General features: G+C 35.0%; 1 protein-coding gene across 1 annotated transcript in view; it reads left to right on the top strand.

Annotated features, from left to right (window-relative positions):
* Window positions 1–23,857, top strand: part of Mesr6 (misexpression suppressor of ras 6) — a 660,805-nt gene extending 636,948 nt beyond the window's left edge. Inside the window, exons 5-7 of the mRNA XM_083039192.1 lie at window positions 10,798–11,016; window positions 13,070–13,201; window positions 23,573–23,857. Coding sequence (XP_082895318.1) covers window positions 10,798–11,016; window positions 13,070–13,201; window positions 23,573–23,603 — 382 coding nt within the window. The 3' untranslated portion in view covers window positions 23,604–23,857. The remainder of the gene's footprint in view (window positions 1–10,797; window positions 11,017–13,069; window positions 13,202–23,572) is intronic.
* Window positions 23,858–26,049: the final 2,192 nt, after the last annotated feature.

Genomic DNA, 26,049 nt, shown 5'->3' with positions numbered 1-26,049 from the left:
TTTTTTCACGCTCAAACAATATAATGCTATTATTTATTTTAACGCGTCAAGAAAAGATTTATATATATAAATATATATTATTAATAATTTTAACTTAATATCACCAAGGATATTGAAGTCTAAATGTGCTTTTCTAATGCACATGTTAATACATTTTAAAAAGTTATTAAGTATTTTAATATCAATAGCAAAAAAATGTATTATTAATATGCACACACTATTAAAATTAAATGATTAATAATCAATAATAAAAAATTCTTAAAGAATTTATAAAGATATTTTTATGCAGTTATTATACTTATAACTTTTACAATTATTCGAGATCATCGATATTATTCGGTAAACCATATAGGATTTTATTATATGCTTTTTTATGAGATAATAATTACACGCATAAATTATTATCTTTCTCGGCACTTTAACACTTCGCAATTTTTTCTTTTTCCATACTATTTATACTATAATAATTATCGTAAAATTTGCGAACTAATGTCACGAGAGCAGAGCGGAAGAACGAGCGGAAACGCGGTTCGAATACGCGTGTCGAACTGAAAGTACAGCAGGTTCGAAAGCGTGAGGCCCCCACTGGCCCGCTTCTTCCCCTTCGCTACCTCCTTCCCGGGGTCTGGATTCATGCCCAGTTTTTATCGCGATGCTTTGTTCTAATTCTACGACACGACCCCTCGCGCATACATCACATCACAATGTGTCGTTTTTTCTTGTTCCGGGGCTGGTTCGCGTAATGGGCCCCTTGTACGACTACCATCGGGACGCGTCTCCTTCAGGACCGTGATTACAGGGTAGATGATAATGTCCGGAAATTTTTTATTTACTTATACGATAACACAATGTTCATTACATGCAGTGTAATATTAAAACAAAATTAATTTTATAAAATTTATAATTTAAAAAAATTTTGAAGTTTGAAAAAATTGTGGCCGGGAGAGCTAATATACCAACAATAACATTATTGGAATATACATTGGAATTAATATTCTTTTATTTATTTGATTTTTTTATATATTACTAGTAACAATATTAATTTCATTATTTTCAAACACATTATTAAATGTTCAAAATATAGTTTTCACGTTGAAAACTTGTTATATTAATTTTATTGAACACAAGCATAATTAATATATATAATTAATATATACAAGCATAATTAAACATAGTTAAAATAAGAATACAAAAAATTTTGAGAACAATATACATACATACGAAGGCCCCGATGTCATTCAGTTACGGTTCTGGTTCGCTTCTTATTTCATTTGCATACTTACTCGCGATCGTGCCTGAGAATTCAAACGATATACTTTTACGAAAGCACGGCGGAAGATGAGACCCTTTGAGCGACAATATCCGGATCCCTCCAGTCGCTCTCCTTATTTCTTTTTTTGTAACACGTATGCACACACGCACGAGAATTCTTTCTTGATATACGGGCTCGATAATTCGTGCGAAGTCACGTCGCTACCGGGCTGACACTCGCTAGACATAAAAGCTGTCGATCTCTGTGGTCCACGTATGGGATCCAATATGCGCGACATTAATTTCCCTTAATAAGAACCGAAGATGAGTAATTGCTCATCGTGTATTTGCGAACCTTCGTTCACTTTGAAGGGGAAGGAAACGACGGGATATTTAGCATATTAAAGCAACCACCCGCCGAGCATCGAATACTGTGGAACTGTTCACCTGGGGAGATTTTAAAATGTGAGGAAGAAATCTGTGTTAGTTGTATGATTTTCCTCGAAGGATAATAACGTATTTCACATTTTTATTTCAAAGATATTTGATGAGGCACACTTGTAAAAACGATATAGAATACAGATGAAAAAAATAACTTTGCCATTTTATTTTAAAATAAACAAAAAAAATATATGAATTTGAGCACTTAGCAGGACATAAAAGATTTGAGAGAAAGAGAAAGAACAAGTAAGAATGAGTATAAATATCCAGGACGATGTTGGAGACAAAACCGTATCGCGAAAGAAAAGAGGCGAAAGAATGAGGAAGTCTCCACCCCTTCTGACAAGTCACGGACATTGCAGAGCACAAGGATAATTGCATTAATTTATTCCCGATCCGCCACAGAAATTCTAGATCCTCCGGGCTAATTACGTTATTAAAGGACTCTGCCACCCCGTACCACTACTCCCCGTGGGATTACGGTTCCCGATAAAATTCCTGGAGGAGCAAAACGCCCGACCTCCCGCCGCGCTCCTTGACACTATTAAATCGCGATTTGCACGAATCACGGCCGGTAGGTAGAGGTTTGTGCCGATATGGCGAGTAATATTCAAGAGTTTTTTAAAACTGTTATTACGGCTTGTCTGACTCTCAAGTCATAATCGACCGCGCACAGAGCGACAAAAGGGAAGTTCATTAAGCCGTTCGTTCCTCTAGAAACCGCTGATTGTACGCAATTACGAGGCGAGCTGCAGATCGAAGAGTCGCGCTAATCGTTAATTTGGAGATGAAGACTTCTACTTTCCGATAGACCAATTAAAACTTTTGTCTATTTAGTCGTTTCGTGGGTATTGGGTGATATCGAAAAAAATTCGATATTTCCCTGAGCTTGTTGAGTAAATTCAAAATATGAAGAAATCATACATATGCAAGTGACTATACATATATGCTTCATTGTCAGTGTTATTTCAATCTTGAGTATTATTTCAATTCTTTCTCTCTTTTAATGACTAATGCTTTCAAGATAATTTAAAATTGATTTTTTTTAAAATATATTACGGAGGATGACATTGTTGCAATTTTGATTTTGATTTTTACAACATTAAATCTTTTTATATCTAATCTGTAGCTATAAAAGTTTTAAAAAGATTTTATTAATAATTTTTTTATTGAATAATTATTTTAGATAATTTTAGATATATTAGATATTATAAGAAATGTTTTTTTTTTCGATGAAGAAAAGAATTAACTCGAATACAAAGGCTAAGAATGTGCATTAGATCATTAATAAGAAATCATATATTTGATATATGCTCTGTAAAATAATACAGAGATAAAGTGCGAAAAACTCATTTATAACTTTAATAATATTAAAAAAGACGTGAATAAGTAATAAATATCTCTATTAACGAAAGTGAATTAATTAGACAGCGTGAGACCTTCTGCTTCCTGTTCCAGCCAGTCGCAAGTTTCTTTTAAGACAGCTGATGCTGATACAGTAGCAGGGTTTAATTTGCATAGAGGCCCCATATAGAGTGAGGCTAACTTGATCATTTTACTTTCCCGAGAGCAACATCGCTCCCCTTGCCCGAGTAATGCGCAAGTTTTATAATTAGAAAGGGCTGTTTTCATGTAAATTTGTAATGGTATCTGAAATATATCTCGCGGACGTTTCATCCGCCGTATCATATTTTTTTCAACTTGTAATCTTCACGAATATTTAGATGCGATTAACAGTTGTATTTGATATGATGACAATACAATTTAAGAATTTGAATAATTAAAAAAATTTTTTATATAACTACTTTTTCCTTTACTTACTAACTTTAATTTTTTTTCTCTTTTCAATAACACATTTTTTTTTTTAAATTAGTTAATTTTTTTTAACAATATCAACAAATTATACAATAATAATTATTACAATTATAATAACTAATTGCAAACAAATGTCAAGTAGTTTTCTTCATTAATAACGATCTATTGATATTGTACAAAAAATAATGATTATTCTTAACTGATTAAAGAAACTCTCAAAACTCTCTAAATAAAGATAAATAAAATAGGCACGCAAAAAATGACGGTAAGAAAAACGTATACGGAAGAGGGGCGTAACCTGGGAAGTAAAGCGGCGGATAGAATAGGATACATCAGAACAAAACGAACTACCGGAATTTCTAATGAAGTGTGTGAACTTCGACCCGGTTTCGACGCATAACCTAATTAAGTCTGGAACGCGTATGCAAATTTTTGCGCAGCGTGACGCGCCGCGCGCTGAAACCGACCCCCATCGTCTTATTTCCTTTCTCTTCTTTCTACTGTCGCGCCCCAACGTGTTACAATACCGTCGACTTTGGCTTCGCATGCATTCGCAATTGTACGCAAATTCGACCGTTAATTAATTAGAAGTCTTTGCGGAGAAGGGGTTCGAATACCGTTACAAAATCCGGCTGTTCGCACAAACGAGTCAATAATTCACGAAGGAATTAATCTTCTATATAACTCAACCCTGTAAAGATTTTGCATACAATCTTTCAGTGGAAACTGTTATTTAAAATTTAAATAAAGTTTAATATTTAAATCGAATATATATTTTTATGTACTTGTCTATAAATAATTAACTAGATTAAGATTTATAAAGAAAAAATAAGTAATAGACTCACTAATGAGTCATTGGTATTGAAACGTAGATATTTATGTAATTTTTTTATTTCTTTCTATATCTTTTTATTTAGAATTCAAAATATGACTTAATAATATTTTGCAAGTATATCGCTTTTTTACATTGCAGAAAATTTATCAGCAATTATACAAAATAGGTCCAATTAGTTTCCTTAATTTTTCAATAATATAAAAAGATTTTTTTTATTTCAAAATACAGTTTATCAAAAAAATATATCGTGCGCGCGCTCTCTTTCTCTCTTTCTGTCGAAATGAATGGATTTTCGAACGAATTCCGTGCAAGACAAATCGTAGTAAAAAAGATTGACCTGTGCTTGACACAATGTCAATGGTCTTTTCAACTTCTGCCGCGACACATTGGTGGCAACAGTGCAACCTGCCTCTCCCACAGTGCAGTTGAATGCATCCAGTATCGACAATACATCCGAACCGTTCGATGGGGATGAATATCTATTGATTGGTGGTATGGGGTGGCCCCTTAGGATCGCTTCTCGATGTAGACGTGTACCTGCTGCGGCCCCAAGCACATCCCATTCTACCTGCGAGTATGCGCCAAATTATCGTGTTTCGAATGGCACGTGTCACATGACAGGTATCCGCATGACATCAACAACGCGATGAAAGCTTTCGGTAATGGGTACTGTTAATTGCAGAACAGCAGTTTCTATAACTTTAGATTTTGATTTAAGAATCATTTGAAATGATATTATTATTACTTCCTTATATACTTATTATATTATATCTCTTTCAACTGAAAAATCATCTTTGGTATCAGTAATTTATGAAATATATTATTACATATGTCTGAATATCCTTTTTATAATTTATTAAATTATTAAAATATATTTTCGCGCAATATTCTTGTTGTGGTATACAATATGTAATTTCTCTCTATTCCTTTCTATGCTTATATTATTACTATGAAATACTATATTGTGAAATTAATGTTTAACGTACAAATTTTTTTTGTTTAATTACATATATTTTCAAATATATTTTCAAATTAACTTAAATAAATAATAATCAAATTGTTTTAATGTGTGCCTAATTATTTTCAGTTGAATTCAAATTATTGTTATTTTTAAATTAAGCTTATATTTATATAAATATATATAATGTTATTCTAAATATCGAATAATTGCAACAATTACTTATTGGATGTGGTATCCATAGTTTACAATACAATCGAAATTATTCATATATTACTGGCCAAAGAAAAATGATATAGATTACTGACATATAATACGCAACTGCAAGCAGTTTTCACTTCATTATCATCTCAGAGCATATGGTAATAGATAACGGAAATTTTTTAGGTCACGCATAATGAACGTTTGCCTTCGATCACACGCGTGAACGCAGCTGGGTCTATATCCATTATAGATCGGTAACTCGATATCGATGTGTTTTCCTAACGCTTAGCAAACATTCGTGTAAAACAAGTTCGGTTACATCAGGTCAGAGGAAAGGTCGACCTCGAAGAAAGCGATACGTTTCTTGCGAAAGATCAATTTTAGGGTTATTACTTTTTTTGATAATTTATTCTACTCATATAAATGGCATATAAATGTTTTTTTTTTTTTACATTTTTTACAATTAAATGAGCACTATTGTTGTTCTACTTTGTTATACACAATTTGTTATCTGAGATATATGTGAATTCGATGATCATTTTAGGCAAACATTATAAAAACATTCATAATAACGTATGCACGTATTAAATTCTAATGATGCGCTTCTCGCGATAAGAGGACATGTGAACCCGCAGTATTCTAATGAAACCTTAAAACGCGTATCGAGTATCAGTCGCCTCGGGAAGATCCCGAGATGGATCGCAGAAATAGAAAAGGACGAAGGCCCCTTGCATCCGGATACGTTCCTGTCCTGTCGCTCGTACGTCAACCCTCGTTGTTTTTTTGCCACGCTCTTAATAATTGATCATCTGATTACGATACATTATACCCTCCCTACTCAGTGCCTGCTTTAGCGTACTGTCGGAGGGCATTATTCCTGCACCGAGAAAAGTAGTATCGGCGCAGATAGAGAGAAGAAGAGAGAAAGAGATAGAGTGAGAGGCAGCAGGCGAGAGAGGGAAACTTTTTCTTCCCGTCGCGCCCGGTGACGGACGGCCATTTGCATATAGGCCCCCTTATCGACAAACACACCGGGGGCGCCCTTCGTAATGAGGGCCCCTTCCCTTCGTTCGACGTCCCTCTTTCCTTTATTTTTTCAACGTGGACCGCCATTGTCCGTTAACTCATTCGTCGGGACAGTGTGGACCAGTAGTATCTCACTTCCTCTTCCTCGTTACTCTTGTCTCTCTTCTTCTTTCTGTCTCTCTCTTCTTCTCTCTTTTTCTTGCTCGTATTCCTTTTGCTCTCATTGTACGAGGACGTAGGTTGTGTAAAAAAAAAAGAGAAAGGAGTGGTGGAAAATAACAAAACTGGTCGGTCACATGTCGAAAAATATGAATCGTAGAGATAGAGGTGGTATGCGTTGGCACTAGTCTTTCGTGACATCTGCTTCCTGAAATAGGCATAAAAAAAAAGAGTCCACAAAGAGTTCTCGCGATCGTTTTTGCAGCCGTATATAATTGTAGCCGTGACACGCAGATAATATCCTGCCACTCGATTGTTTCGTTTAGAAATAATCGTCAGTAATAAAAGACGAAAGATAAAATATTTCCTCCAACGTAACAAATTATAAACTATCACATTCGAATTTTTTTGTTTTCACTCTCATTCTCAGCAAAATCTCAAAAATAAAATATCCAATAACAACGCGCAAAAATTTGATGTTTTATGATGAACGACAATATTGCATAATAATATTTCAAGGAATTAAAAATTTTTATTCGATATTTCCTTAAAATATCACAGTTATTATTTGTCACAATTTTTTAGTTTTAATGTTAAATGTTTTGATAAAAACAAATTAAAAATAATAATTTCTATTGAAATAAAATTTAATTGAAATTAAGTGAAAAAAATAAATCATTATCCATTACCCTAAAGATTATTTTATGCATAAATTCTTATATAAAATATTTTTAATTAAGCTTCCTTCAAAATTTTGTGTTGAGAGAAAATTTATTTATTAAAAATTTATCTACGCATACACACATAAAAAAAGCTCCATTAAAAGTGCAAATATATTTACAAATTATGATAATTGTTACATAAAAGTATTGTTTAAAACTGACGATAGAGAAATACATAGATCTTGCAATTAACGCATTATCGATTTATTAACAAGTTTCTGATGTAATACACCTGGCATTTAAACATTGCAATTTTATGATTATCTGCAGCTTTCGAGTATCTTAAATTACGGATATTAAATTTGAATTACGTGAAGGAAACCATAGGGCTATGTGAACCTAGTAATTTCTCTCAAACCTCGAGATTCTTAATGGATCGCACTAACGATGTGATCTGAAAAATCGCTTCTCGAGATTGAATGTTTACGAAACATGCGTCGTTATAATATATTCCTGTGATGAGTGCAATAACTCATCTGTAATTATATCTATCAACGATGCCTAAACATCATCGATCATACTTCATCCCTTTCAAGATTTTAATGAAATGTTTTAGTTGCTAAAACATTGTTTATGTAACAAAAAATATGATTAATAATATACTCAATTCCATATAATATTTACATTTATAATAATGAACAATATTCTCATTTTACATTTTATCTTGCAATTATATTTATATATCTCTTAAATAATTTATACTAGATTTTTATAGACTTACCTCTGATTCTAAATATGAAGAACATTTTATTCCGTCACATATAGAAAGAAAAAACAAAAGAAAAAGAACGTTTTCTCTCCATATTTTTATAATATTCCAAAAATATATCAAGTAAACAGAATGTCTACAAATAATTGTTATTTTCTTTTTGTGAACTTCTCTTTTTTTGGGCAGACATAAATATATGATATATTAATTATAGTATCAATATTATATAAAAATGCATATTATATTTTATTTTAAATATGATAAAATAACGAAATGACATTTTATTATTCTTAATACAATATCTATATTTTGAGCTAATCGTGTTTGCTTAATCAAATTATAAATAACTTTACGGCGCGCATACAGAGGAGATACGGTTACTTCTCTATCATTTGCAGCGTTATTCGCATAGTTGCTCACGCAAAGACGCAAAACCGTCCGTGCTTTTTCGAGATCGATCGTTACTAGCATTATTACCAACTGTCAGGATAATCTGCGATAGGAATCACGAGCTGTGATAGATATGAAGAAGCGGGCTCACGTGTGCCTGACCTAGAGGCGGCTAGGGCAGGTGCGACTTTCAGGAGAATAATTAATATTCAGCGAGGAAAAAGTGGGCGAGAAAGGCCGACGATGGCCTCCTCTTATAAACAGTTGACGCGTTAGCGACTGAGACGCGCCGCTTGCTAGCCATGCACCTGGTTCTACTGGTTCGTATAAAGAGAAACTAAAAAGGCAAGAACACATCTTCTCTCTCAGCAATTACGCCCATTATGGACGGACGTTCGGTTACCGTGATCACCTAACTTGAGACCGTTTAACTTAATTCGAAAATTATGCGCTCAGCCATGCATCAGTGGTGAAATGATACGGCGTGGAGGACCTGCGTGTGTTTCCGTTATTAATACCGGAGGTGTCCCCTCGCCTTCTGGTGCATGCATCGATTAATTTATGTCGATGGTAGAGCGCTTTATATACTATCTTGTAAAGAACCTTGAGATCTGTTTTTATCAAAATCTGCGCATCGATAAACGTAATTATATATTTGTTAATTTCTCCATCCAATCTCGATTAAAATTTCTCTCTTTTTGCTAATTTGTAGTAAATAATGTTCATAAAGAAACTTTTAATGAATATTATTTTAAATATATATTTGCACAACTTTTGAATTTTTTATCAAATACCATGATATTTGAATATTAAGCTAAAACTCTATAAGATTGAATAAAGAATGAAGTTTTATTTTAATCTTTTTTTTCTGTAGCTTAATTTATCGCGATATCTTTGTAAAATCCTTGGTATATTCACGAAATACTAATGATAATTATGGTAAGATCTACGCGGGTTTTGCACTATGATCAAACTGTCCCACGACGAGACAGGTTTACGATGCGAGCTCGCCATCGCGATTCCCGCATCGTCATCCCCAATGATATCATTATCGGTAATCTAAATAAAAAACAGATGATCGGCCCCTGCTTGTCAACGGAGGTATCGTTCGATCGTGCCGCGTCAGGAATTGCAGCTGCAGAAAACGAGGAAAACTTGTGATCAGATAAGAGTAAAAGCAGAGGGCGGTATAAGGGAATCATGGAGGGAGGGAGATAAAGAGCGCTCGTAGAGAGAGGAACGGAGAAGTACAAATTACGGGCACCCGGAACCGTTCTTGTGGCCGTGTTAACTTTCGTCGCGTGCCTTCAGGAAATACCTCAACTTCTGCAGCCACGTGCTATCGTTGGAGCATTATAAACTTTTCATCGTTCACCTTTGTCCTCCGTCTAGCCCTTCCTTAGCCCTTCCTTGCGCGCGCGTTTATGATGAAGTTTATAAATTATCTGTGTAATCACTTTTTTCGAAGACGTCTTTATCGTTGCGAGAAAGTTTTTTTCTCCTTTTTGTAAATGCTCAATATTCTATAACATTAATAAGTCTAGTTGATTTCAGTTGCAATAATTGCACAATTATACGATCAATATTTAATAAAATTATTAATTAGGTTGACAAATTTACACATACACACACACTATACAGCTTGTAAATATATTTGCTGTTAAAAAAGGCATGTAAAGTTGATTATTCAATCAAAAATATCGAAATTTATTATTGCTTCTTTTTCGCGATTGATTATCTCGATATGCAATATTATGTGTGAGTTTACATCAATAAGGATACGAAATGCCATTAATCAAAAATTAATGTGCAATTTGATAATTCGAATATTGAAAGAATTAATAGTGTGTGAATAATTTTACTCGTTATTTGATACACTATCATTATTTTTTAGAACGGAATAAATCATGATACACTTCTTTTGAGTTTGCAACAATATGCTGAAACGCTCTTACCATAGAGATTGCATATTTTGACAGCTTTTTTTTAATGTCGAGCGCATAGCCAAGTCCGCTCGCGACGTGTTACTTTCACAAACGAATGGCACAAGGAATAAAGAAAAAAAAAGCGAAAGGCACACGAAATATTACATAAATACTTTTATACAATAAATTTTTACATGATATATTTATAATATTTTTTTATATGTATATTACACGTATTTATTTGATTAAATCCTCCTTAAAGAGGAAGGCATATCACGTTTTTTCTACTTGTAACATTCGCGATTACAATTTATGTAATTTATGCGCTCCTCACGAGTCATGTAAATGTGTTTCAATTTCAGATACGAAGCCGTGGATCGACTTTTTCAAGAAGTAACGAGCGCCTATAGAGACTCTGAGATCGATTGGATGCTAGTGTACAATGCAGGTTGCACTATAGATGATACGATTTTACCCGAGCACTTGACAGAACCCAACGATCTCGATCGCTTGATTAATGGAACATTCAGACAATTTTTGGCGGCTCTTCCCACATCTCCAACAATTGTCACCATAGCTAGGTAAGTCACTTCATTAAAAAGCTTTAAATACACTAAATAAGTTATTTTTATTTCTTCAATCTATATATAACAGTATACATACATGATGTATCAAAGAACATAAACACAATAGTAAATGTTTTCTTTAATAAATATTTATTCTTTTATTAAATTATATAACTATAGAGAATGATTTATAATGACGTGATTATATGACGTGATTATATCACTGATCTAAATTAAATATATTTATACATGTGATTTATAAAATTTGATTTCTCGAAATACATACAATACTATACCTATATTTTATTTATATTAAAAAATTACTATAATTAATAAAATCGTGTCAATATCTCAGATGTTACATCATATTGCACTGAAAATATGATATCATATTAATGATATTGAATTGATGATGATGATGAAATAATTACGTGTGCGATATATTGGGAATTATAATTGGGCGTGCAAGAATTGTTGTGAGAGGATTGCACAGCATCTTTAAAAGGATGGAAGGTCTGTGTTAATCGCAGTAGGTGACGTTTCATGCGCGTATTAACGATTAAATGCTCGGCTCGTACAAATTGATTTTAATGTACGGTTTCAACGGCTGAAATTATATTGTCTTGCTTTTACACGCGTGTGAAACCGAAGCCCGCAATACCGCAGATGGCGTGGAAGAAGATGCTGGGAGGGCACGAAATAGAGAAGAAGGGCGGCTTATAGAAACGACACAACGGGGTTGTCCAAGGGGTGGGTTTAGGATCAGGGGTATACCATTAAGCCCCACCCTCCAGATGGGTTCTAGCTAGGGGTGCATAAAATCAAACCATACAACTTTCACATATCATAACTAGATGTCCCTGCTTTTGATTTCCTGAAATAGATATGTATTTTTTTGTCTCTCTATTTTGTTTCGTCATCTTCCAAACATTAAAACGATTAGCACGACGATATTTCTCTTGAAATTAAAATAATTGAATAATTGAGTATAATATCGTATAATTTTGCTATAAATATAGAATCCTTAAACACGAACTTATTTATAGAATAGTAATATACAATATATAATGTTTATGAAGACCGGCTAATATGTCCAAATATTATTTTAAAAAATATGCTAGTGACAGATTGTGACATATATCGATATATGGATACACATGAATGCATTAACTATATGATAATAAATACATATAAATGGACAATGAAAACTGTCTCGTCACACGACAAAAATTATTGATGTGAAAATATACGTTTAAATAAATTAACGAGCACAGACTTACATACTATTTATAGTTTATTGGACTAATTATAGTTTATTGGACGGTTGTTTAGGAATTTCGTAAAACTTAGCAAAAATATCTTGCTCGTAAAATGAAATAAAAATATTGAAGATAATATTTTATCGTAAGAAACATGCTGTTTCTTGACATCACATTATCTCTAATTTTTTCTAAAAAAATATATATTTTTTTATTTTAATATAATATGTATAATTAATCCCATATATGTATATAAAAATAGCAACAAACTTTGAAATAATCTTGTAAGTGGTAACTTGGCGCCATCTCGTGATAAATGCACGGAGATTCTGCTCAAACTTCCGGCAGAGACTAAAAAAAATCGATTCTACCCCATTCGACGTATTGCCACCCCTTGCTGTCCCCAACCCTCATTTCAGCACATTAGTTTCCGGGGGAGACGCGGTAACGCCGCCGGATATCGCCTCTGGACAGTTTGCAGTTTCTCTCGTAGTTTGCCAAACGGCGATTAAGCGATCAGGGACAAAAATTGACGAGGGCGAGATGGAAAACAAAAGAAATATTGAATTGCTAGGAAAGTGAAACTGATGAAAGTAGGAGAATTAACGAGAATAAATGAGAGGACGATTCTTTTAACAATTGACTTTATAATTAGCTTTATAATTTTTCCTTTTTTTATCTTTCGTACAAGTAATTAATAGCTCAACATTTTTATATAAATCTTTTATTTCAGCTTATTTCTAGAAATCGAACAAGCATTATTCTTAGCTATATCCTTAAATAACTTGATATTATTTCTTGTCTTACAGATCTAGCGAGGATGATTATACTCCTCTCGAAAACGTCGATCAAATTCAAGTTGACGTTCTCGATCAACTTCGCGAACGACTGGGACCGGAACTAGATGTTAAATTGATTTATCAACAAAATGAAGAACAACCGTAAGTCTTGAAAAGAATATACATATCTTATATGCTTTTACTTTGAAATTTTAATTTGTCAAATAAAAGTATATATTCATATCAACATGTGGGGGATATTTTACACAATTATAATTATACATAAGCGTGTATCAATCTGCATATCTTAATATGCATATGCTTATCAATATTATCATAATCTTTTATAAGAAACAAGTTAATATTATAATCAATTAGTAATTATAAATAAAAACTCATCAGACAGATATTGTCACTTACTATTCGATGAATAGAAAAATTTCAATATTTAATCTTTAAACGATATTCGAATTTTTCTCGCGCGATCGCACATTCGTCCCTCGTAGTAACTACGATATTTCAGACAGCTCGTATTATTCGAAGCGCGTCGCGTGAATCTCTCGGAGATCTGAAGATCGTAAGGTAGACACGAAGAAGGGACGTGGCGAGTCTTTGATCGCGCGGCGGCGATTTACATAGGATCGGTGCCACTGGTCCACTGGTGGGACGCGAATACAATGCCGATATGCGAAGGTTGTCGCTTTTTTTTGCAACGAAAGTGCCCCCTACCCTCTCGATCCTTGTCGATTCTCGTACCACCAGTCTCGGATTTGCATACCTTGGGCCAGTTTCCCACACGTCTCAACAGCTTCCGTCTCGTCTCGGTCCCTCCTCTCTCACTTTGCATCTCTCGCTCTCCCTCTCGTCCCTGCCTTCCTCTCCGACGTTTCCGCGCAACCCTTTCAACTGCCGACGAAGACAAAAACGCGGGAGTACCAAAAAAAAAAAAAAAACCTTAACATCTTCCTTCTCCCACGACGATGGCGTTTCCTGGCGAGACGGCTCGCAAGACCTGTCTATTGTGGACAGGGCACAACGAATTCGGGATAGATGCATGTGTTTTTTGCGCACACTAATTTGAAATGATTGACGGAAGCGGAAGACGCAAACAGTCGTACAGTTTATTCGGTCTGGATCTTTAATAAACATACGATTTTAATATGTATCAGTGAATATCATTAGATATACGTACTGCCATTTATATATATGTTTATAATTTTCCAAGTAGTGATAGAAACAATAACATCAGTATATGATATAATTATTTTTACTTCATTAATTAATTTCTTTATAATAATTTTATGAAGAATAATATAAATATATATCAAAATATTTGAAAGTATTAATGAAAAAGAATTTTAATAACTTCTCAATTAATATTCATACTTCGCTATATCTGCTTAATCATTTATTTATCATAAGTCATCGAAAAATTCGCAATCCACAAATTGAGGGAAATTTTATTGGCATCTATGTCATCCCATTTTGCGGTCAAATACATATATCTCGTGGCTTTATACAATATATCTTAGAATAAAAGAATATTTAATGTATGCATACTTTGGAAAAGGACTTTATAAATACTTATATCGCAAAGATTCTTAATTACAGAGACATTGCATTAAATTACAAAGAACTGTGCTTTACTTGTATAAATCTTTTTTTAACATGATAAATGCGTCAAAAATTTGTAAACATTTCGCACGCTTCGTATTAGACGGCTTTCGGCTTTCGGCTTTCGGCTTTTTGCTCGTCGTCGAACGGTAACGCCGGAATAAACATTAAACGAGGAAGGCGAATGCGGAAGTGTGGTCGCGCGACTAAGGGGCGAACGTTAAGGGATAACCGCAAGAAGAGAGGAGAAAGAGAGAGTTTACGAGTCACTAACCTCCCGAGTAATGATTGTCGTTAACCGCTCGGCCTCGCGCGGCCCGCAGCCGAGACTTTTGTATGCTAATGACAGGGTGGTCCGATTTCATCCTACGGCCAAGGCAAAAAAATCTTGGGGGTCAACAGACCCGTCGTTAGCCCGAGTTTTAAGTCTCCCTCGAGCGCCATTGACCTCGAATTAAAAACCGGGTGCGACCTACCGTCCCGCCCGGAAATTTTACAACGGGACTCTTCGTCACGTAATGTAACACCTTCACTTATTTACTTTTGCATCTTGCACTTTTTCTCGCGGACATATGATCATCTCAGATAGTGGATTTTACGAGAAAAAGATACAGTATAAAAGCACCAATTTTGTAACTTTTATAAATGTGCTACTTTAAGAAATGTTTTTTTTCAAGGGATACGAATTTCTATTACCATGCTATGTTTATTTGATTTAAAAACACAAGATATATTTTCTTAGAAGAATATAGATTGTCCTGCATTGCAACAAAATTAAAATTACTAATAATATTATTTATATTACTTATAAAATACCGAGAGTTGAAAATTAAAATATAGATTTTTATTTTAAGTAAATTCATAAGATCGATAAATAAAATACAAAGATGTGTAAAATACTCGTATATTATACAATTTCAAGTGATAGCATTGTACAATCATTATGACTAAATATCTTATGTAGATTGAAAAATTTAGTTGAAAAACTGTTAGATTTTTTAACCAGTAATAATGGAATAAATTAGTTAGTTAGAAATTTTTATTAATATTTTTGTCATTCGAATTACAACACCGCGAATGTAAATGTTGTTTTTTAGCGCAGACTCTTTATAATTCACAATTTTCTCTTCTCTCTCACGGTCGTTCGCATTTCATTCATCCAGGTGACACCGTGTCAGTGGGTTCTAAGGGAATTATTCAAAACCAGCCCTGACTGGCAAAAGTGCAGCCGTCCCTGGAACTGTAATCCCATACCCGTATCTGATCTGCATAAAAGAATTTTAAAAAAATTGCACGGGAAAAAACAAAAGCGCAGTGAAATTTGCTTGATAGGCCCTTTGCAAAATAAATTAATATAAAATGAAATTAATACACACACACACATACATATATATATGAATTTTTTATTGAATTATTTAAAAATTGTCTAAACTGACGAATTTTTGGCACATTATTTCCAGTTGACATAAATAAAATCTACAATTGCGTCTTATAAAGATCTCTTCATTATTTTTTTAAATATTATTTTTTATTATTGTATTTATTTTTATTTATTATTTCTTTATCTTTATTATTATTATTTTTATTTTTACTTATTATGAATTTGCAATTAAGATACTATTGTATCTATCAATTTCACGAATAGTACCCAAGATAAAAGAAACTTGCGAATCGCAAGAAATGAAGCAACCTGCGCATATTCAGCAATCAGTAGTTAATTAAAAAATCTCGGTGACATTCGGCTTTTTGCTCGCCAAATTGAAGTAGTATCAGCGCGATCGTCTCTTCGAGCGGCATACCTATGCGATTATGCGCGTAACGAAAGAGATCTTCAAGCGAGTATGCTAATGCGCGCAGCGACATAATGCGAAAGGCCGATTCGCCGTGGCAAAGCCAATTATGGCGCAGAGACCCATCGTGCCCGATACACCGTTTTGCACATAGGTTGCCCCGAAAAATCTCACTCTTTCTCTGTTTCTCTCGACACAATTGTACAAACGTGAACGGCGAACGAGACGAAAGAAGGAACGAGAGAAGAGGGCCGCATAGACAACGCCATAGGCGGAGGCCTGCATCGGTGGCCATTGTTCGAAAGCGCTATTTGTATTTATTTGGGTCCTTTGTTCGAGCCTTGAGAGATTCATGGGGCGGAAGGTGGGGCGAGAGAGAGAGAGAGAGAGAGAGAGAGAGAATGAGAGATGAGAGAATTTATACAGAGAACAAGGCAAAGGGTGAGAGAGGTCCACTAGTCGTTATGGAACTACTCTACGGTTTCGGTTAAAAAAAAAATACGCGCGCGAGAGAGGCAACCAACTTCGGCCTGTATCATCAATACATTTACACTGTAATATACAAAGTTAGGAGAAAAAGACAAGCAAAAATTATTTATTTTTTTCTATTATCTTTTATATAATAATTTATTACTTCAATTATGACATGTTTGCACATTATAGCATTATGTGGTATTACGTGTGACTTGGTTATATAGCTACACTGCGTAGTTTGACTAATGTAGGGTGTTTTAATAATTATCACCGTCATCTTTATACACGAGTTCTTTTAAAAAAATTGACAAATTGCTCGTGCAAAGCTTCGTGCATGAAAGAGCGATAATTGCGGGCGAGACATCTTTTGAAACACCATACCATAAAGACATCGTGACATGAAGTTATAAAAGTACAAACCAAGTCACACACAAAGTACTTGTGTTTCGTAAAGAACCAAGTTAAAATTATCGCAAGTTGTTGCAGCATGATTGTAAGTATGATAAAAGTAAAGCAGCAATTAATCATGTGTGAGAGAGAACCGACCACACTGTTTACGTTAAGAGCGACACTTTAAACCGACTTTAATCTTTTTCTAACATCAGTGATAGAACAACTTTTATAATGAATCGGTTTTATCGAAAATCTCGAACTTGCCTGCATTTTTATAACATTTTAGATATATATTTCTGTCGCGCAATTGCATGGTATATTCTATAATTTTTGCAACGAGTTTGATCGAGAAAAGAAGTTCCGAGGGCAAACTTTGCACATGGTCGAAGGTGGGCCGACCGGATTCGAACATCCAATTGCGAAAATGCGTTCGTCCCGTCGGTGGGGAAATTTCGCGTGCTCGTTGGTGTTAGTGTGCGACGAGATGGTCCGGTGTGTGATGCGTGTGTGTGTGAATGCATCTCGTGCAGCGGATGCAACTGCGAGTGGTCAGTAGCTCGCAAACCGAGTGACCGCTTCGTGCATCTCTCGCCGTGTTCCGATGTGAAAGTGGTGTGCGAGGAAAAAAAAGTAAGCTCTCGTCGCGTCATAAACTTTTTTAATTGCATTTTGCTCGAAACGTTTCTCGGGTAAAAATTCATCAGTGACAGATGGACCTTTTGAATGTATAGAGGTGAAAATAACTAGTCTACGCATGAGTTGCAAATGAAGTGTTATGATATATTATTCAAAACAAAATGTATATAACATCGGTGAAATTAGAGAAAGATTAATTAATTTGACACTACACGATATGATTATTTTTTATTAGGACAATGAACTATAATAGTCAAGTAATATATGAAGTATTTAAGCGTTTCGTGTCGTAATATTTAAAAATTGAGTGAAATGCTGTGAGAAATCTTTTCATATAAATTTAAAAATATAATACACAACTATATATAATACTACATATATTGTACACACACATCATATATTTATAATGTGTGTGTGTGCAATAAAGGATATATTTTTTATAATATAAGAGATGTGTGAGTTATAAGAAGATAAATACCACAATCAATATTATTTTCATTATTGCATTATTTTTCAATTAAATAAATATAAGAAAAATATAACAGATATCTCTTAGAATAAGAAATAAGCAGATTGAATCGCACATCGTTCTACAAATTTCCGAGAAACTTTTTTTACGCGACAATGCAAATACGTATGTAAATTAATTTTTGTAGCGGAAGATTCTCTCGCGATATGCGCGAAACAACGCGAGGCGTCGTGACAGTCTCTTCGTGGACACAGATTAAGAAAGGAAGCGGAAGTTATACCATAAGTTTTAATAACACATAAATAAAGACGACGTTATAATAGAGTTTCCCCGCAACGAGTTGCCTGGCTAAGGGATTCGATATGACGAATATAACGCGGTCTGTTATAAATATTCAATCGTAAACATGCGGCATTTTCCAGCGATGGTACTACCTGAAGCAAAAAGGATAATAATCTCAATTACTTGAGTGTATGTTGGTTGAATGGGTTTAAAAATAATTTGAATTTTAGAGATATATGAAAAGGAGCCTGTGTGTGTTATTTCATACATTTAGTAAGAGAAGTAAGTGAAAATAAGTAAAAGAAAATCAAAACTAAGAAAATATTTTTAAAAAGTGAGAAATTGTACTGACGAAAAACTTATCCTATCAATAATTTTTAATAATTAAAGTTATATTTTTGATTATAAAATTTATATTTGTAAACCATACTTTTTTATTTTATACAATAACTTAGCCTAGATGAAATAAGTGTCAATCAAATTTCAAACCTTGTTTTCATTATAATGCAAATTTGATATTTTAGTATTATATCATACAAAAATTATGTATGCAATCGCACATTCGCCTTTATATTTTTTCATCAATTTTATACTATTATTTCTTCAAAATAATTTATATAACTCGGAATTGTCGATACAATATATCTTTTCATAAATCCTTTATAAGCTGTTTGTGTGTCTGTTGGATAACATGTGACGAGAAGGACAGTGTGTAGGAACGGGGTACAATCGCTCACTTTATCGTGGCTTGTCGTTGTGACGCTAGTCTCGCGTGTATAGCTTATTTTACAATGACACAAAGTCGCTTCTCGGAAACACCGGCGAATTCCGCGCATCGGAGCGCGAAAAAAAAGTCGTGAACTGCCACCGCGTTTCGTTTCCTTTTTTTTATTTTTTTTTATTTTTTATTTTAGCCGTCACGCCGCTCGTGGTATTCAATCGCGCCTGACGAAACTGCCAGAATTTATTCCCGATAAGAGGAGACACGGCGGCGAGAAGAAAGGGGAGAGGCGGGGAGGTAAAAAAGAGAGCGGTCCGCGCTTCTAATACACGCGGGGGCGCGTGTAATTCCAAGGCCGCGCCATATTTTAACATCGTTCCGAGTTACATTATGTTTCAGCAAAATGGTCGGCGCACACGTGGCAGCACGTCGGTGACGGGGAGGGTGGTTTATCTCAAACATACAATCCCACCCTCTCTTTCTCGCGTTTCAGCCCCCTCATCCCCTTCCCCATCCACCCATATATTAGCGGCGAGAGTAGAAGCGATAGCGAGGGGACGAGGGAGAAAGAGAGAAAGAAACGGCAATAGAAGGGCGAGAGGGATAAGCGGAGAAGTTGAGGGGGAGGATGGAAAAAGAGAGAGAAGGTCGACGACGACCCTCGGCAACCAACCCCCACCGTCAGCCACCCCTTTCTCCTTTAGCTTTCGCGTCGTCTATATAGAGGGATGGAGGATGGCAAGAACCGGCAACGGTACGCGAACTAACGACGTTCTTTCGCTTCTCGAGAGGAGGAGGGTGCGGAACGATGGCGGGGGTGGCAAGGGAATGGGAGGAAAAAATGGGGAGAGAAAGGCAGAAGCCGGGCGCGCGCGATCCCCCTCGTACCCCCGCGCCACGTGATAGAGGAGACACCGACGAAGGGACTGCGGCAGGTAATGATGTACCGTGGTAAATTTCCTGCGGAAAATTACACACAAACTCGGTCCGCGGATCTGCCGCTAAAAGGTAATCGTTTACCTTTTTTTTTTTTTTTAACAGCTGGCTAGAGTTAAGTCGACACGGCGCAGCGCCTCGTCTTGTCGCATCTCGAATCGCGTTAAGAGAAACTATTAACAGTTGCATGTCTATTTGCGTATTATATTTTCTCCTTTTTAAAAAAAGGATAATTAATTTATCATAAACTACTTGCAAAGTTGTTTTCAGATATATTTATTTAATTCTATATTTTTTTCATTAATATTGATAATACGTATGTGTGTATGTGTGTGTGTAATAAAGTGTCCTACGAAATTTTTTACATATTTTAAAAATAATATAAATTTTGATATCTTACATAAAGAGACAATGAGAATAACATTTACGTATTTTGAGCAGATTGGCAAAATAGAAAATCAGTATATATGTATGCATCTCACTCGATTAAATCTTTCTGATTCTAACGACCGGTATAATTGATGAAACGAAAAGTTTTTAAATTCGGAACAAATCATGGAGCAGGAGAAATAGACGATATCTTCTCCTCCTTCTTTTTCTCTTCTCCTGCAAACACCGGCACTACATGACTTACCACCGTGAAGGAAACAGTCGATAATTTCTTCGGGTCGGGACTACTCTGAACTCTCTCCTTGCGAATAGAATACCTCGAACGAGACGAACTTTGCATTGTTACGAAATCGAGTGTCGCATTTGGTGACCGTCGGCAATCTCGAAGTTTTAATTTGAGTTTGCCGATTAATTGGGAACATTATGCCTCCGTTGGCGAACTTTCGTCCGGCCACGCGAATACTACCCCTTCCCTCCCTTTCCGTTTCCTTTTTCCCCACATCGTCGGACTTGTCGGATCAGATCGTAAAATTATTCCCAACTCGCTCATTCTTTGCTGGTGATTATTCTTTCAACGATACAACGAATGAACAATATATTGACTGCTAATTTTGTGCAAACTATCATAATTGCATAATTGTATTTTTATAAAATTAAGTCAATAATATTATAATTTGCTATAATATTACTAATATTGCAATATAAGTAAGCATCAATGGCAATATAAATATTATAAGTATAAATTATGAGAAAGGAATCTTTCTCTCTCTCTCTCGTTTTTTGATAAACAATTTCTTTTTTTTATTATATAAAAATTTAATGGTGAGATATTATTTTATCCTGCAATGCGAAATGTGACTGTCAGATAGATCTACTCTTATCTCTTGTAGCATAGGTGCAAAGTAACATAGCTATCAAAGTAGTAAAGGATGGGATATCAAAGCAATAAGGAAGTTATAATACCCACGTTCAACAGGGTGACCGTAATTACCTTTAATAAACGATAAGGAGCGAGGGAATTTTTTTCTGTGAAAATTACTTAATGGTTATTGCAATTGTCTGAGTTTCTTTAAATGAAGTTTAAAAACGCGATTTACAAATTTATTTTGCAAACTATTATAATTATCATTGACTCGTTTATATATACGAATAAAGATGTAATTATACACGCATGTATGTGTATTACAAATAGTTCTTATTTTATTTTTTTATAAGAGTATAAGAAAAATAACTAAAAATAATTATCAGTGAGATATAATGATAATTACTTAATAAATGATTTTACCACTTAAAAAATCGATAATATATCCCTCATATTTATTCTTATTATTGCAGTATTAATTAATGGTTTTAAGCAGTTTGTTTAAATTTTATTTATTTAGTGTATTTTTCTCATTCTAAGCGTGTTATTTTTTTATCTCACAAAATATTCTTCATGATTTAAAAGAGTCTCTATACTGATCCCCGAGATTATCTCCAAGAGAATCTCTAATGGATTACTTTCTTGCTGTTAATTCGTCGGCAAACGCGAACTCAAAGACAAGTGATTTTGGGTAAACCAAAGCGACATTTAATTGTAGCTTCATCTACGACTCTGCTACTATAGAATTCTTCGTTTTCCGCGGAAAAAAGAGCACATCCGCACCGTTCGTGGTAAGATCGCGAGTGAATCGATACGAAAGGTGGATGTGCGGGGTCCGACCAAGCCGATGGTGCACGGAGGATAGAAGATGAAGAGGGTGAGGGGGCGCTTTTTGAGGGAGATGTTTCGTTCGTTGGCAGTAGGTTTTCCCCCACCAGCGAGATACTCCCGCAGGATAATCTCCATCCCTCTGGCTCGTCTCTTTCTCTCTCAGTCCCTCTCTTTTGCATCGACCCTTCTCTCTTCGCGAAACTCGCTCGTGTTCGCTCTCGTCCACCCCTCTTCGCCATCCCTCGCGTACGCTCGGCCGCGTATAACCCCCGCTCTGCCCAGCCTCTCGTGACGTTAACGCCGGAAAAATGGGCTGGAGGGGTTGCAAAGACGTGGCGTGGGCAGTGACGCGTGTGCACGCAGGAAAACTCTTCTTATTTATATGCTCCATGCTGCCACGGCGAATCGATATCGCGTGAATTCTCCCGACGTACGAGGGGGTGGAGAAACAGGAAAATCGGGAAAATCCCTTTTTCGCGTTTTCCGGGCAACGTTGACGGCCACACTTTGTAATTTTTGTTACGCTTAATGATGCAGAAAGTTTTTGCATTTGAATTAGTTCAATTATTTCAATTCGAATCATTATATACATATTAGTTCCATTAGGGTGGAAATTAGGGTTTTATTATATTGAATTTTTTTGATGATTTATAGGAGCATGTTGCGTCCACGTCATTATATTGAATATTTCTTATATAAAGTTTGATTTTAATTAATATTAATATTTATTAATACTTTAATTTATATTTAGATAAGACACAGAGAAAAATTGTAACTCTTTTTTTTATATGCAATCTTTAAACCAATTAAAAAATTTTAGTCTGCTAAATAGTGTTTGCCAGATAAATTACACATCAACTAAACGCGCTCATTACACGTGTAGGATGAATATATCATAATGTGCAAGAAGAAATGAAACAAAAATAACAATTTTTTTATTTCTAGAAGCTTAAACATTTTGCAAATGTTAATATAGATATAGATAATATAGATATTACATTTTTTTACGTAACAGAGAATATTTTTCAAAATGTAATAAGTATTCTGCCACATGTTTTTTATTTATAAAAATATAGAAAAGAGAGATATATGCGTGTTTACTCTCTGATTCGTTCTCGTATGTTGTGTTTTACAGAAGAGCTTGCGTAAATTATATTCTCGAATAAATCCGCGTGTTACAAGAGCGTGGCATAAATTGTAAAATTGTGTCGCCGAGGCGAGGTAGAAGCAACGTAAGCAATAAAACGCACGTTTATTTATGCGCTTCATGCCGAAACGGCGAATCGATATTTCGTGTGAATTCTCGTGGAAAAAGGACGGTACCCTCATGCAATGGCTTCCGTTGTATCAATTTTCCGTGTGGTTCAGTTTCTTCCTTAGTGCGGTTTTTGTTATATAAATCAAATATATACATAAGAAAATAAACCACTATGTATATAAAAAATTATGATATATTTATATTTTATAGCAATAAGGATATCGCATTAATAAATATGTACCTGCTGTTGCATATTTATTCTATTTATTCTACATAATTTTCTCTCCTCATGCTTTCAAATTCCAGTTGCTTGTTAAAATGCAAAGAACGAAATATAATAGCAACCTTATTTCAGAAAATTTGAATTGTCAGATATACATATAACGATTACTCTTCTCTAATCTGAAAAAAAGTAAAATAAATTAATTGATTTGACAATATTGTTAAAAAAAATATTGTAATTACGTAAGGATAATTATTTTCGGGTTAACATTTAAATGCTAAGTTTAAATACGTGTAAGTAAATTGATAAATGAATTTTTCATGCATAATCCAATTCATTCTTTAACATCATCTTTAATATTATTCATTCACTGTAATTGTCAGTTATATGTATCTTCACGCCAGACAAGTATCATTTGTAATTTGTAACGCATATACGAATATTTTGCAATCTTTTACAGACAAAATTTATTTTTATTTTTGCTTATATTATTTTACTATTCCGGATGATTATAGGTAAATTTTTCATTTTTATAATAGAGCATGTGTGTTTTATTGAAATAAATATTTCTTTCATTATCATTCGACATGCTAATTTCTATAGCCGCTTGTGATTTTATGCTCATTCGGCATCTTCCATATATAAAAAATTAATCTTCAGTACGAATCATCTCTATAGAGAGAATATTCTGCACAAAAAGAAAGCTCCCGCCTGGTTCGCAACAGTGAGTTCCGAGAACATTTACCGCGGCGAACTGTGTTCGTTTCCTCGCAACGACGCGCTCTCCGCGAGAATCTCTTCCATTATCTCGCACGTCTCTCCTGCATCAATGCATGACGTCATAAGTGAGAGAGAAGAACAGGAAAACGAAGCGCGACGCGAATGCGAGGGATGAAAAGTCAAGAGGGAGAAACGCACGGGCGCTGGAAAGACGGTGGCGGAGGGTGGCGAGAAGGGTTGGATGCGAGAAAAGGATGGGGGGAGGGAGGAGGGGGGGCTAGAGGGTGCCTCACATCGGGAGGCGGATGAAACGTAGTTGGTTCGTATCAGCATAATGTAGATACCAACTCCTTGCTTCTTCCGAGAGTTTCGAGGTTCCGGAGGGCGGGTGGCTCTAGAATACGGTCTGCGGGCGAATTGGGAGGAAGGGAGGGAAGGGAAGAGGAAGGGAGTGGATGAAATTGAAATGGAACTACCCGAAGGAACAGACGGCCCCGCGGGTTTCCGAACCCGGCGAAAGATTAAAACGCGACCGAATGGATGCGAAGGAAAGTTTTACTATGCGATCCCTCCCCTTCCCCCTGCATTGCCGAACTATGCGTCGGCCGAACCTGAGGGGTACCGATTCCAGAATATCTAAAAGCTTTCCGTACGAAGTTTGGGATGATACGTTTTTAAGGTAAAGAACATATATAAATGTAAGGGATATACAGCGCCGTGCGTTCTTGTGCCGGAAAACTTTGAAGGAACTATCGGTTTTATCGGTTAGCTAATGTTACTTGGCTAATACTACCTCTCGATGTTACTTTCTTTATAATTGCTTGCAAATTGAACACTAACGAAGTAAGAAAAAATTCTACTAAGCAAAATGTTAAAATTTTTTTTTAATTATTTAGATTGACTCGATGCAATATTTCATGCATAAGTAGATAATAATATATTTTCTACACATTGCGATCAAAAAATGTTAATAAGCGTAAACGATGATACAGTTGAAGTTATATATTTTTTTAAATAACTTATTATACACACAATTGTTATTTAAATATTATAACTTCTTGAAACTTCTCTCTTGAAATTAATGCACCGTATTACGATTCTCCAAGAGAAATTCTACGGAAAGAATATGCACTCTTCTAATTTCTCCGTCCTTACTTTCCATCCCAGTCTCTCGGTCTTCTTTCCATCGTTGTCCGAGAAAGGCGAGCGCGTGGCAGTGTGAAATGAAATTAATTATGAGAACGTCTCAACAGGTGGGTGTAGGCGTCTTTAATCTCCTCCCTTTGCCCCGTTGCTCGTCCTCTCTCTTTCTCTCTCTGTTCCTCTCTCTTTCTTCTAAAAGAAGCTCCCGCGTCGGAAAACGAGGTTCGATACCTTGGCCCATATTTAGTCCACGTTTGAAAGATATTAA

This window comes from Prenolepis imparis, unplaced genomic scaffold (genome assembly GCF_030444845.1).
Source record: "Prenolepis imparis isolate NDT839.2.m4 unplaced genomic scaffold, iyPreImpa1.0 SCAF_5, whole genome shotgun sequence".
Classification (NCBI taxonomy): Eukaryota; Metazoa; Arthropoda; class Insecta; order Hymenoptera; family Formicidae; genus Prenolepis; species Prenolepis imparis.
Note: the sequence above shows the minus strand (reverse complement) of the source record. Positions and strands in the feature narration are given on the sequence as shown.